General features: G+C 47.2%; 1 protein-coding gene across 1 annotated transcript in view; it reads right to left on the minus strand.

Annotated features, from left to right (window-relative positions):
* The window catches only part of nos1 (nitric oxide synthase 1 (neuronal)), a 99,248-nt gene that overhangs the window by 2,076 nt on the left and 83,186 nt on the right, over positions 1 to 13,986 (minus strand). The window contains exons 23-29 of the mRNA XM_078226992.1: positions 10,995 to 11,164; positions 9,736 to 9,946; positions 7,718 to 7,805; positions 7,322 to 7,443; positions 6,261 to 6,409; positions 3,893 to 4,087; positions 3,025 to 3,143 (exon numbers count right to left, since the gene is read on the minus strand). Coding sequence (XP_078083118.1) covers positions 3,025 to 3,143; positions 3,893 to 4,087; positions 6,261 to 6,409; positions 7,322 to 7,443; positions 7,718 to 7,805; positions 9,736 to 9,946; positions 10,995 to 11,164 — 1,054 coding nt within the window. The remainder of the gene's footprint in view (positions 1 to 3,024; positions 3,144 to 3,892; positions 4,088 to 6,260; positions 6,410 to 7,321; positions 7,444 to 7,717; positions 7,806 to 9,735; positions 9,947 to 10,994; positions 11,165 to 13,986) is intronic.

Consider the following 13,986-nt stretch of genomic DNA (forward strand, 5'->3'; position numbering starts at 1 on the left):
GCTGAAACTGGGAGTGTTTCAGATCCGACTTTTAGACCCGTTCTCAGGCGCCCCCATACGCACTCTGCCTGAAAAAAAGCAGCAATTCTGAATCACGCTGCAGAAGCCTGTGGATGGGGCTTATCGCACCCGAAACACTGCAGCTCCGATCGGTGCCTCCAACTGCGCATGTGCAGTAAAAAATAAATAGAAAAACGCTCCACTGCCACATCGCTCCCGGGCCCGATAATGTCTCTCCCCTGGCCCCCCAACATTGCCCCACCCCCGCAACATAACTGTCCCCCTTATCCCCACCCCCCCCGCTACCCAGACCGATTGCAGCCCCCTGCCCCCTTCCCTCCCACCGATCGCACGCAGAGTGGCAGCGGACCCCCATCCCCCACCCCACCAGAGAGCCATCTGACCCGCCTTCCTCCTTCTTCCCCACCAGAGAGCTATCTGACCTACCCCCCTCACCCCCACCAGGGAGCCATCTGACCCGCCTCCCTTTCCTCTCTACCAGAGAGCAAACTAACCTGCCCCCCTCACCCTCATCAGAGAGCAATCTGACCCCGCCTCCCTCCCCCCCACCAGAGAGCCATCTGACCCGCCTCCCTCCCACCCCCCCCCATCAGAGAGCCATCTGACCAGCCTCCCTACCCCCCCTCACCACCAATCTGAGTCAGAGAGCCACTGGAAGCTCTGAACTTACCTCCAGAAGCTGGAGAGCCCAAACTGGACCTTGTCTGTTTAGCATCGAATCTGGATGGGTGAATGCGGTGGTAAAGGGGGAAATGCCGGTAAGTTTGGGCGTGCAGCCCATTAAGTCAATTTAAATGCATGCAAATGCATTTAAATTGCCGTTGCACCCGTTTCGGGCACGGTCCCGATCGTAGCCATTTTAGGCGCTTGGTAAAGAGGGAACAGTCGCAGAGGCGGTCGCGGATCATGCTACTCGCCTCACGCCCGACTTCACCAAGTTTTCGTGCCTGAAAACGGGTGCAACTTGATGGTAAAAATCGGGCCCACTGTACATGCAATCAAGCAATGATTTTGTACGTCACAAGTATAAATAGGACATTTGAAATTAGAAAGAGCAATTTTGACCTTGGTGCCTGATGGATTAGAAACTGTTTTTGCAACATTAGTCCATTCATTACTAACTTTGCAGTTACAGTTATACCAAGCTGAACCAGCATCAATCAATGAGTCTAAGTGCCGAATCTGGGCGTCAAATAGATCCGAGCCTGGAATCCTCTTTCCAGCGCGCCCATACGCTTTTTGCTGGCTCCAGTCCGATCCGCGCTGTGGGCGGGGCTTAGCGCTGCCGGAACGATCGGAGCTCTGAACTGTGCATGAGCAGTTCGAGAAAAATCCGAAGCAGCGCGCCCGGGCGCGAAAGAAAAAACAGCAGAGAGAGCAGAGAGCGGGGGGGAGGATGGACTTGGGAGAATCTTGCAGACTGAAAATAATGTAGCATCTTCTTTGTGCTGCCTAATTATCTATGGGAAAGGTAATTAAACTACAGTGTCCTAGTGAACAATTAGTGACCCGTACAATACATTTGTGATCTGTAACTGGATTGTTGATGCTCAAATGTTCAGAGTCCTGTGGTGAACTTGGAATAATTGTCTCCATGGTGGAACTTGGTTGGAAATAAGATTCAAGGAGATTATTAAATCTTGTTTTCATCTGAACATTGCACAGAATTAGAGGAATTCCCTTTGGAAGATAATGTCAAAATTATAATCGCAGGAACTAAAAACCTGACAGTCAAAAATTTGGGAAAATATTTCAAAATATTTCAAAATATTTTCCCAGATTTTTGACTGTCAGGTTTTTAGTTCCTGCGATAATAATTATGACATTATCTTCCAAAGGGAATTCCTCTAATTCTGTGCAATGTTCAGATGAAAACAAGATTTAATAATCTCCTTGAACCTTATTTCCAACCAGGTTCCACCATGGGGACAATTCTTCCAAGTTCACCACAGGACTCTGAACATTTGAGCATCAACAATCCAGTTACAGATCACAAATGTATTATACAGGTCACTAATTGCTCACTAGGACACTGTAGTTTAATTACCTTTCCCATAGATAATTAGGCAGCACAAAGAAGATGCTACATTATTTGCAGTTTGCAAGATTCTCCCAAATCCATCCCCCCCGCAGCAACCAGAGATCCATCTGAGCCCGCCCCCCTCCTCCGGCGGACGCCAGCGGAAGGCCAGGAAGGTGCTGCAGGCTCTCGAAGGACTGCAGGTCAGAAGGATGGTGGAGGGAGACCAGCGATCGAGGTAGGTTGGGGGTGTGCTCTGCCGAGGGGGGCCTGCCTCCTAGGGGGGTCCGATCCCGGGGGGAGGGGGGATTTGCCGGGGTGGTTAGCCGGGGGGGTCCGCGAAGGATGGTCAGGGAGGATGGGCTTCGGAGATTCCCCTGCAGAATAGAAATCCGCTTCGGACTTTTACTCTGCAGTTCGCTAAAAACGCGGATCCAGATTGGGCCGCGCGGTGGTAAAGTGGGATTTGGTGGTAGAGTTGGGCGCGCGGTTCATTAAGTCGATTTAAATGCATGCAAATGGATTCGGGCGCAGGCCGGACCTGCGCCCGAATCGGGTGTCAGTAAAGCCGCAATCTGCTCAGATTCGGGTGCAAATCGCGTTAAAGGCCCGACGCCCGACTTTACCGCGATTTTGGTAGGTTTTGGTAAAATCGGGCCCAATATTTTGCTTTTGATATTAACTTCTACCCATATTATACTTTGCAGTTTAAGAATCCATTTCAATCTCATTCTCATGAGCTTTATTTTATTGATCTAATTCAACTAATTTGCTAGTTCCATGCTGTATGCTCCCCAGTTCTGTATTTTAATAATCTGAATCCTATTTCCTTTCAAAGGAAGATGAAATAAACTTTTGACTTAAAACCAGCTCCTGGATATTTTAAACTACAATGCCTATTATCCCAAGAGATTCTATAAGCAACACAAAATTATTTCTGCTGAGCTTTCAGCAATTTCTTACTTCTTTATCTGCATACTTACTCATCTGCGTCTTTCTTGCTTTCTTCAATAAAAGCAATGGATTCAGATCGAAGGCGGTTTGTAACTTCATACGTACGGAGAGTAACACCAAATATGTCTTCGTGATAACGGTTTTCATCCTGAAATATTAAAGAAGGCATTGATAAGATATACATTCAGCCAGCCAGAGGGTGTGACTGGTTTGTGGGGAGGGACGCGGGGTGAGGGTGGAGGGGGGGGAATCATCCTCACATTAATACTTAATATTGTCTAAAAAATAAGCTCCACTTACTATTTCGTACTAAGGAACAAGGGATATAAAGCAAAAGGTACATTCTTGTTAATGAAACTTCTTACTTCTACAATTACTTTGTATTACACTTGGGCTCTTGATACGTCAAACATACCTCCATGGTCTAAGTTTTGAATTGTACATGTAACATGTTAGAATATATGGGACGGGATTCTCCAGCCTCCCAGCCGTGTGTTTCCTGCCGGGAGGAGGTGGCGCATTGTTTGCTAGCGGTGGGATTCTCTGCTCCCGCTGCTGTCAATGGGAATTCCCATTGACGTCACCCCCACGCTGGTGGGAAACCCACGGGCGGGGTGCTCTGCTGGCAAGAGTCAGCAAAATACTGAAATATACTTGTGGGTTCTGAGCTATCTGCTTCTTGTGTAAAATTCTTTGCATTCATTTTGTTTTCCTTCTGGCAATTCTGCATAATTGGTACCCAGCCTCTTCATCTACACCCGAAATTAGGGTAGAAACACAAACTGGGATTTATTACTTTTTTAATATATGATCCACATTTTAAAAGTAATTGATTAGCTTTGGAACATATTCAGCTTTCCTGAACAGGTACGCGAGCGGTTCTATACAAATGCTTACTCTAAGCTTGCTGATGAAGACCCCGGCATCTTCTAATGAGGTCTGTCCATGCTGCTTCAAGATGTGCTGAATGGTCTTCAGCACATCACCTGCCATGGTAACATCGCCACAAACGTAGATGTGTCCACCTTGTTCATGTAGCAGTTTGAATATTTGGTCAGGAAGCTGCTCACGTAAAACATCTTGCACGTATTTCTGAAACCAGACAGATACTTCAGCGTGTTGATTGTCAATAAATCATATTTTGAAATTTCAAGTTGCATTAAATGGTACAGCATCAAGGTATCTGGAAACCTTGTCGATGGTGACTTCATACACATAATGGCAAATGGGCATTTGCTTGACTGGTTGCAGCTCAGTGAAAGAATATGTTTCAAAAGTTTAATTTAAAATGCCCTAAAATAAACCCCCTCGCTCAAAGTTTCTGCTGCAGCTAATATCACATTTACCAAATTTTAAACATTCCCAATGGCTAATGCAGGTGCACAGAAGAGTCTTTGGAATCTCCACAAACTCAGTCTGTCAGAAATCCCCTACAGATGGGGATTTAAATTAAAAACTGTCTTTTAGGACGGTACGGTAGCACAGTGGTTAGCACTGCTGCCTCATACGCCAGCGACCTGGGTTCGATTCCCAGCTTGGGTCACTGTCTGTGTAGAGTTTGCACATTCTCTCTGTGGGTTTCCTCCGGGTGCTCCAGTTTCCTCCCACATTCTGAAAGATGTGCTGGTTAGGTGCATTGACCTGAACAGGCACCAGAGTATAGTGACCAGGGGAATATCACAGTAACTTCACTGCAGTGTTAATATAAGCCTTACTTATGACTAATAAATAAACTTTTTACAAATAGACCCAGCATTTTGATTAACAGGGGTTTGCTATTTAAATCATTAAAAGTTTCCAATGTCCCCAAAGCTGATTTACGAGAATGGCTTTTATTTTTAAGCAAATAGATATTGGGGGCGATTCTCAAAGCCCGCTGAGCTGCTTTAGCAGCGCAGCAGGCCGGGAGACTCCAGCGGAAGCCGTGTAGCGGGCTCCACACTGGGCACCCCGGCCTCCACGAGTCTCTGGCAGCCAGATTTCTGGTGCCGTCAGCTCCGCACCAGAAATTGGTGCAGAGCTGCATAAATTATTTAAACGCAAATTTGAATGTGATTAGTGGGCCCAGGACTGAAGTCTCTGGGCCTGCTTGGTTCTCCCCTCATCTGCCAAGCGTGTTTCACTCCAGTGGGGTTTAAAATAGCTCTCCACTTGTGGGGAGCTGCCTGCCTGACCCCACTAGAGTGAAGGGCGCCATGGATGCTCACCAGGAGCTCGGACGTAAGGGGGGGGGGGAGGTTCCCCCTGGGCATTGCCAACTTGGCAGTGCCAGCCTGGCCCCCGGCACTGCCCAAGGGGCAAGGTGCCAATGCCCAAGGAGGCACCTTGGCACTGCCCACCGGGCATCAGGCAGTGCCAAGGGGGCGGGGCCTACTGGGGGGGGGTCGAGGCTGCCGATGGGTGGGGCGGGGAGATCAGGACTGCCAGGGGAAGGGACGGGGAGGGTGTCGAGGCTGACCCGGACACATCCAGGGGGCCAGCGATCGGGGTGTGGGGGGGTCGGAGGAGCAGTGATGCAGGGTCATGGGGCTGTCCTACGATTGGGAGGCCGGCAGTGCAGGGCTACTGTGCATGCTTTGATCTCCACTCTGACAGATCGACGCATGTGCAATGGCCCGTTCAGCGCTATGCTGCCGGACTCTCTAGCGGGAATAGGCACCGCCCACAGCTTTTTAATGAGATTCACGCTCGGGCTCTCTGTGATGTACAGAGGGTGGGAGATTCATTTTCAAAATCCCGCTGAAAAATCCAGCGGGATTTATTCTAGTTTTTACACGAATTCGACACTTGGAATTTTTTCAGGAGAATCCCATTCATAATTTCTAAAAAAATTAAAAATTACACAAATGTAATTAAATAAAATATTTCAACATAAAATATTCAAACATGGGGTGGCACAGCGGCACAATGGCTAGCACCACTGCCCCACAGCTCCAGGAACCTGGGTTCGATTCCCAGCTTGGGTCACTGCACGGAGTTTGCACATTCTCCCCATGTCTGCGTAGGTTTCCTCTGGGTTCTCCCGTTTCCTCCCACAGTCCAAAGATGTGAGGGTTAGGTTGATTGGCTATGCTAAACTGTCCCACAGTATCCCAAGATGTGCAGATTCGGGGCATTATCAGGGTAAATACATGTGGTTATGGGTTAAACCTGGGTATGAGTTGATGCAGACTCGATGGGCCGAATGGCCTCTTTCTGCACTGTAGGGATTCTATGATTAGCAAAGTACACAAAACCCACCACAATTGATAGATTGTCTAAATACCTTTGGTTTTGTTGGTTCGCGGGAGTAAGCTGTATAGAGTTCCTGAAAGACACCTTTACTTTTCACTTGAATAGTCTCTTCTCTATAGATGTGGTCGATTTTTGATTGTCGACAGCCAAATACAAGTGTCATGGGACATGGTTTTACACCTAAAATATAGAAGCAAGGTAACAAACCTTCATGAGGTAATGCGATTAAAGTTAAATAAGACTTGAGAGGGTGAGCAGATATCCTGATGGAAAATAGGGTGTGAATGTGATTTGCTCTCAATCATTTTTGTGCCACCGGCAAATATCGTTCTCCGTGCTTCCAGATAAATGAAAGAAGAAAGATGTCCCTGCCACTGAAGGTCATGGAGGCAATTTCGGCACTGCGCAGACTGAAGCATACTGAGGATGAAACCTCAGAAAGAATTTGATTGATGTCGAGCTAGATTTGCAACAATGGCCGGAATTTTACCGGCATGCCTACCCCGATTCCAGGAGTGAGCGAGGCTCAGAGAACAGCATTCTCCGTTGGCCTCGGGCAGTATCGTACAGAACTTGGGCGGACATGCCAGTAAAATTCCACCCAAAGAGTGGGGCAGAATGTTTGTGGTAGCCATGATGTGGAGTTGCCGGCGTTGGACTGGGGTGAGCACAGTAAGTAGTCTCACAACACCAGGTTAAAGTCCAACAGGTTTATTTGGTAGCACGAGCTTTGGAATGCTGCTCCTTCATCGGGTGAGTCACCTGATGAAGGGGCAGCGCTCCGAAAGCTCATGATACCAAATAAACCTGTTGGACTTTAACCTAGTGTTGTGAGACTTCTTACTGCACAAAATGTTTGAAGGAGATCATTGACATGAAGTGGGAAAAAGTGCCCCTAAGGAATCTATCCTTTCTCATACCCTTTCCTCCTTCATTTCAATGTCTTCATCCAGTTAAGTAGTCCTAAGCAAAATATGTCATCATTTTTTTTTCCATGTTACATTCATGCTTAGTCCTGTTGGGATGAACCACTTTGTAACTACTGGTGTGCTTCAAGCTCTGCTTTTTATTGTGCTTGTATCGATGACTTACCTTTGTGCCCGATATCATGCAGACGCTGCTGCCAGAAGCTTCTGAAAGGTGCGATTCCTGTTCCTGGCCCGATTAAAATGCAAGGAACCTTTGGATCTTTTGGCAATCGGAACAAAGGAGCTCTGCACCCAATTGGGGAAAAAAAACAAATGAAAACAATTCTCTGTCACTAGATACTATGATTGCTAAACTTTGAGAAACTTGAAATCTGTAATATTGTATTTGTATCAATGTAGTACAAATCTAGTTGCAAGGCTTCTGTGAGTCTGGCATACAAATGGAAATATGGCCACTTAATGACTTTTGAGGACATACTGAACTCTCATTTCAGCATGAAAGTAACACATTTTCATAGACAGCTTTAAACGTCATACTTGCAAGAAAAAAACAGATTACCCTCTGACAAAGCATGGCACCGTTTCATCTGTGTCGATTCTGTTAAGCCAGGACGAGCATACTCCGTGGTGTAGCGACCCTTCACCATCTGTAAACACATCAGCTCATTGTCAAAGACAACCACAACATAGTTCACTTAAATTGCTGGTTAATCTCCGCTCTCTTTTAGTTTTCATCCACCCTGATCACGCAACATTCTATCACTCAAACCAAGCTCTCCAGCCTCCGTAACTGGTCACTAGGATGGGGCAGGGAGTAGTCATCACTGAAATATCCTCTGAAATATCCTGTGGGATAGTGGAATTTACCACATACTGCCATTGAATAGAATGCAAGGCGCATTGTTACCAAGCCACAATGTGGAACACTTAACGTAAAACAAGTACCAAGCAACATAAATTAGATCACACTCCTTGAGATACCAATAATCTTCTTCCACCAACTCTCATCCTATTAATAGCTGACTCCAGTGTGGGACTAGTATGTTGCAATCCCAGTCATTTTAATTTACCTTTTCCTTATGTTCCGTTCCAACACTTACAGTTGCATACTTAGACAAATGAGTATATTTTATATTCAGTCATTGCAATGTCCTACAATGTTAGGGGTTGTGGGTCTTAACAAAAGGAAAAAGCTATGGTGTGCACATGTCGATTCAAATTAACAACAACAACATATATATTCCAGGACCTCTTGGCATGTGCAGAGTACAAACTGAAAGTAAAACACTGTGCAAGCACCCTAATGGCATCACTATCAAATCATGTGATGGCCTTTTAAAGCAATCATGCAATGCTTTAAAATATATAATAGTCATGGTTTTGCATGTCGACGCTATCTGTTGGTAAACATTTTCCCAGAGCTCCTTCTGAGCTCTAAATATACCATCCTATTCACCCTTCCTCTTTCATGCTCTCTTGCTATGTTGAAATTAGGACTCATTGCACCAAAATCTGTTTAACTCATTCTTCCTCGAGACTGCAAAACTGAGGAACTTTGTACCCTCTTTGGTCTTTATCTATAATTTGTGAGGCGCCACCCAATCGATCCAGTTTGATTTATCCTTGTTGGCTCTTTTGTCCTTTTCAACATCCATGGTGCCCTGAACAATAGACTTTGAACCTTCAAGCAAACGCTAGGATGGGACTGGGGCTTTTCCCAGTTGGGGCAGAAATCACCTTGTACATAAGATAGATACAGCAGTGTATTCCTGGGTCAAAGTGATGTTTCGGATTCATTTGAAATGTCTAAGTGGGTCAGAGAGGAATTTCCCAATGGTTTTCTTTCTCCCAATTGGCTTGTTATTTTATTACCTTTCCCAAGGAGATCACATGGTCTTGGGTGGGGTGCAGAGACTTCATATTGGAGGGAACATGAATTATGTAGGACACACTATTGGGAAGGATCAGAAAATCTTTCCCTGTCCATCATTTCTCGTATGTTCTTCTATGTTTCAGAGCAGTCAAATGCATGAGGTGGAGCTTGTACTTGTGTGATGATGCACTTTCACAGGTTTCATTGATAAACACAAAAGGTATTTATGAATAAGAATTGTACAGCATCCTGAAGTCTGTAGCTAACTCCCAAAATGTCTCTGCCTAGGGACCTATGTCACCATGGGGTGATTCCACGCTCTGGGTGGGATTTTCTGGCCACGCTCGCCCCAACATCCCACCTGAGATCAACGGACCTTTGCATGGTCAGCGCCGCGCCGCTACGATTCCAATGGTGGGCAGCATGGTAAAATTCCCCCCTCTGAGTCCTGTCTGGTCATGTGACCCTTACTCTGCTGTGTTGCCCTCAAAGGGACAATCATCACAATTTGCCAACATGCTCACTAGAAAAGGCTTGAATTCATATACCAGATAGCGTCGCAAAGCCACTGACATAACTTCATTTCTTCACACTTATTCTTGGGCATAATTTTACTGCTATTTATAAATAGGAATCCATCCTAACAAAAAACACCCGACAACAATAGCAGCGATGAGCATGTCTCACACTATTGAAGCCTGTACCTCTTGTTCGATAAGAAACAACAGCCACTGTAAGGTGAATCTCGTCCGGGCACATGTCAGGAGATGAGCTGATGGAGTAATATCGAGGCTGAAGCAGGGGAAGCTGGGTAAGTAGCAGGGTCGTTGGAACCTGAATGGAAGGGAACTCCTCCAGCACTTCCACAACGGTCGGGTTATTGTACCACTTCCATTTCTCATACTCCTGCAATCCCTACCAATAGAATTCATAGTCTTTATTAAACCAGCACCTCAAGCATAGTAAAAAATATTCCAAAGGTGTATCTTTCATACACTACAGAGAACAGGTATAAACCAAACATTTCTGGTGTTGGGAGGTAAAGCACGGGATTTTCCAGCCACGCTCGCTCCAAGACTGGAAATTCCCACCCGAGGTCAATGGACATGTGCATGGTTTGCCCCCGCCTGCTACGATTCCGTGGAGGGCGGGACGGGAAAATTCCGCCTGAAGAACTTGGTACTGGAACAGACACGAATCAATATTATTTCTAACGCCAAGAGGAGAAATAGCACAGACCCAGAGATTAATGCTTCAGAGTACAGCGATCGCTAGTTGGGCAATATGCCGACAGATAGATCTTCCTTGACAAATACTGATCTTGCAAGCTGCTGACTAAACTGAGATCATCTCATGTAGAGTTGTAGTAAGCCTTTGCAGCTCCAGCCAATGTGAATGCAATGCCAGTGAAACTATGGAGAAATCCCTTAGCCAATTTTGAAAGCATTCGGGGTCAAGTACTGTGTACCTGTGCAGGGTTTGACGCAATCCCTTCAATGTTGCTTTCAACATGTTCAATAGGTAAGTGTTTTTCTTAAACATACAAGGTTTGAAAAATTATTTTGTTGCGCAAAATATAGACGTTTTCCTGTCTATGAGAATTTACAAGTGTGGTGCATTGCAGGGAACCAGCTGCTTGTCGTGTTAGAGTTGGTATTTATGTTTAAGGTACACATTTTGATTGTGAGGCATGCTATTCTTTATGGGGAGGGGGCGGTTTATGGGAAGTGGACATTATATCTGGTAAGAGACTCACACTCTTGCTTTTCAAAATATAAAGCTAGCCGAAATAATTTAATGGCTGAAATTTTACCGTACTGTCCGCCACGGGAATCGGAGAGGGCGAGCGGCAGAACATGGAAAGGTCCATTGACCTTGGACGGGAATTTATGGTTTCGGGACGAGCAAGGCCGTATAATCCGCCCCATGACTTGAAACAAAAAGGCAGCGACAAGACACTCACCTTGCTGAGAACCTCAAGCCTTTTCTTCTGTTCCTCATTTTTAGCCAGGAGAGCAAACTGCTGCAGTAAGAGTGGGTTTGGGGCAGTTGTGATGTCCAAGTAGTACTTAAACGCTTGAAAGATGGTGCAAGGTGGAATTCGATTCTCATCACTCCAGTTGCTGATAACGCCTGAGAGGACAGAGGAGATTTTACAAACTGCAACCTCAAATACAGGGACATTTATCGGCCAATTTACCTTCTGGGCCATGTACGTCAGGGAAACCTGTGCAGATTTCCCGGCAAAGCCCAGCACTGGGATTGGATTAATGATGAAGGAGTTGGAAAACAGGTGTGTTGCCGCAAAGCTGAGGGGCTGTGCATTCGGCCGCCACCTTTGAGGCCTTCTGATTGTCGTTGTAGTTTGTGCTGATAGGCAGGGAGTGGGGTCGGGGAGGGAGGAAATTGGGCAGAATTTTTCATTTTTTCTTCTCAGTGCTGGACCATACGGGAAAAGTATTGTGTAGCTCCCCAGCTGCCTTTTCTCACCATAGAAGAAAAAATCCGGGAAATGTCCCATGCTGTCATGCTGGTGGGCTGTGGCCTGAAAGAGCGTAGAGGGCCCGATTTTACCATTTTGATTCTAAGTACAGGGCGGACTTGAAACTGGGAATGTTTCAGATCCGACTTTTAGACCCGTTCTGAGGTGCCCCCATACACACTCTGCCTGATAAAATATCAGAGAGTCCGAATCACGCTGCAGAAGCCTGTGGGCGGGGCTTAACGCGCCTGAATCCCTGCAGCTCCAATCGGCACCTCCAATGCGCATGCGCAGATTCGAAAAAAGATAGAATGCTGCTCCACTGCCACAACCCTCCCGGGCTGGTTAATGCCTTCCGCCTGACCCCCACAGACGTTGCCCCACCCCCACAACATTACTGACCTTCTTATCCCTTCACCCCCTCTGCCACCCAGACCGAGTGCGGGCCCCTCCCCCCTACTTCCCCCCCGCTGATATCAGGCAGAGTGGCAGTGAACCCGCCTTCACTGCCCCTCCCCCATCGATCTCCAGCAGAGAGCCGTTGGACGCTCGGCACTTACCTCCTCACTAACTGCTCGGACATTTGTGCAGCATGTCAGTTTTGCGCCGATTCCAGATGGGCGAACGTGGTGATAAAGGGGGAAGTGCCGGTAAAGTTGGACGTGCAGCCCATTGAGTCAATTTAAATGCATGCAAATGCATGCAACGGGCCGTTGCGCCCGTTTTGGGCGCAGTCCCAATCATGGCCATTTTTGGGTCTTGGTAAAGAGGAAACCGGCGCGGAGGCGGGTGTGGATCGCGTTACCCAAGTTTCCGCACCCGAAAATGGGCGCAACTTGGTGCTAAAACCAGACCCAGGGTTTCCAGAGATTGGGACGCCCTAATTTCTGGTTAACAGAAATAAAGAACCCACCCACAGACACAAAGACCACCCCTTACAAGCAAATGGTACCCCCTGACAGGGGCCGCCCCATGGGCACCCCCTCATGTACACAGGGAGCACACACACACACACACACACGAATCTCCCTATGGAGTCCCCACCCAGAGGAATGTAACCCCCTACCCCCCTCCCCACCCCCCCCCCCCCCCCCCCCCCCCACCCGGCACTGTCCCTTTGCACTATCTGGGCATGTCCCTCTTCTCCCTGGGGGCTGTACTTACCTGTGCACCCCTGGCCTGGTCTCTTCACCTGGTTCACGTTGCTCCAGACCTGTTGTAAATCTCGCTGATTGGGCGATCTTGCTGCGAGATCTTGCCAGTGAGAATCCCATGAGATTTTACCCCACGTCACCATTTGCACCCATGGTGCATTTTTTTTAACCTTTACTATCCTTCATCCTCGGGTTAACCCAAAGACCCCATTCTGCAGTGAAAGACTCATCATCAATGTTTTCAGGCAATCTCTCTGCACATCTTTGCATCCAGTCAGCAGAGGGCTAGTCTGGAGGTCTGTGCATGATACTTCCCAATTCATCTGCATTGTTACACTGGCTCTGCATGTCCTCCAGAAATACAGAAGTCCTTACAAATCTCAGGGCTGGATGACTAATTGCAAAGCATTTGTGCCCCAGTTTCCGCTTCCCTGTATCTGGAAACTGAACATTTCTCAGGATCAACAAGAAAGTCTCCACATTAATGTTTAGAGTTGGCATTCGCTCACTTGTTTTAAATGGCATACAAAAAATTGCAACTAAGGGCGACAGGGTGGCAGAGTGGTTAGCACTGCTGCCTCACAGTGCCAGGGACCCAGGTTCGATTCCCGGCTTGGGTCATTGTCTGTGTGGAGTTTGCACATTCTCTCCGTGTCTGCGTAGGTTTCCTTCGCGTACTCTGGTTTCCTCCCACACTCCAAAGATGTGCAGGTTGGGTTCATTGGCTATGGTAAATTGTCCCTTAGTGTCAGGGGGATTAGTAGAGTTGATCTGTGGGGTTACGGGGATAGGGCCTGGGTTGGATTGTTGTCGGTGCAGGCTTGATGGGCTGAATGGCCTGCTTCTGCACTCGAGGGATTCTATGGATTGTATATCCACAACGGTTCCTGGACCTGCTGGGAGCACACACCGAGAGTTCTGGCACATGCTCCCACAATTATCGCTCAATTCCTAAGGAGTATCTAAAGGATGGACAGAAGCCTCCGCTGCCACCTCAATGGGATGATCCCAAGCTAGCAACATATCTGCTTGGCAGCAAAGCTCTTCTCACAGAGCACTGGAGGTGAAGCACAGATAGGAGAGGCAATTTTCTTGCTTCACCGTCCCGGTACACAGCTTGTCCATTGTAAATACCAAAGACAGCTGTGTGGGAACAAATCTTTGATCAATCGATCTAATTAGGAGTGCCTATTCAGTGCCACAGAGTAGGCCACAGGCCCTGATCTCTGACTGTTGAGTTTCTGGCCTAAACCCCATTGTTGAGCCCAGTGAATGGAAGATTGTTCCCTTCAGTTTCTATCAACCTGCACACATCTTCC

The sequence above is a fragment of the Mustelus asterias genome, chromosome 13 (genome assembly GCF_964213995.1).
Source record: "Mustelus asterias chromosome 13, sMusAst1.hap1.1, whole genome shotgun sequence".
Lineage (NCBI taxonomy): Eukaryota > Metazoa > Chordata > Chondrichthyes > Carcharhiniformes > Triakidae > Mustelus > Mustelus asterias.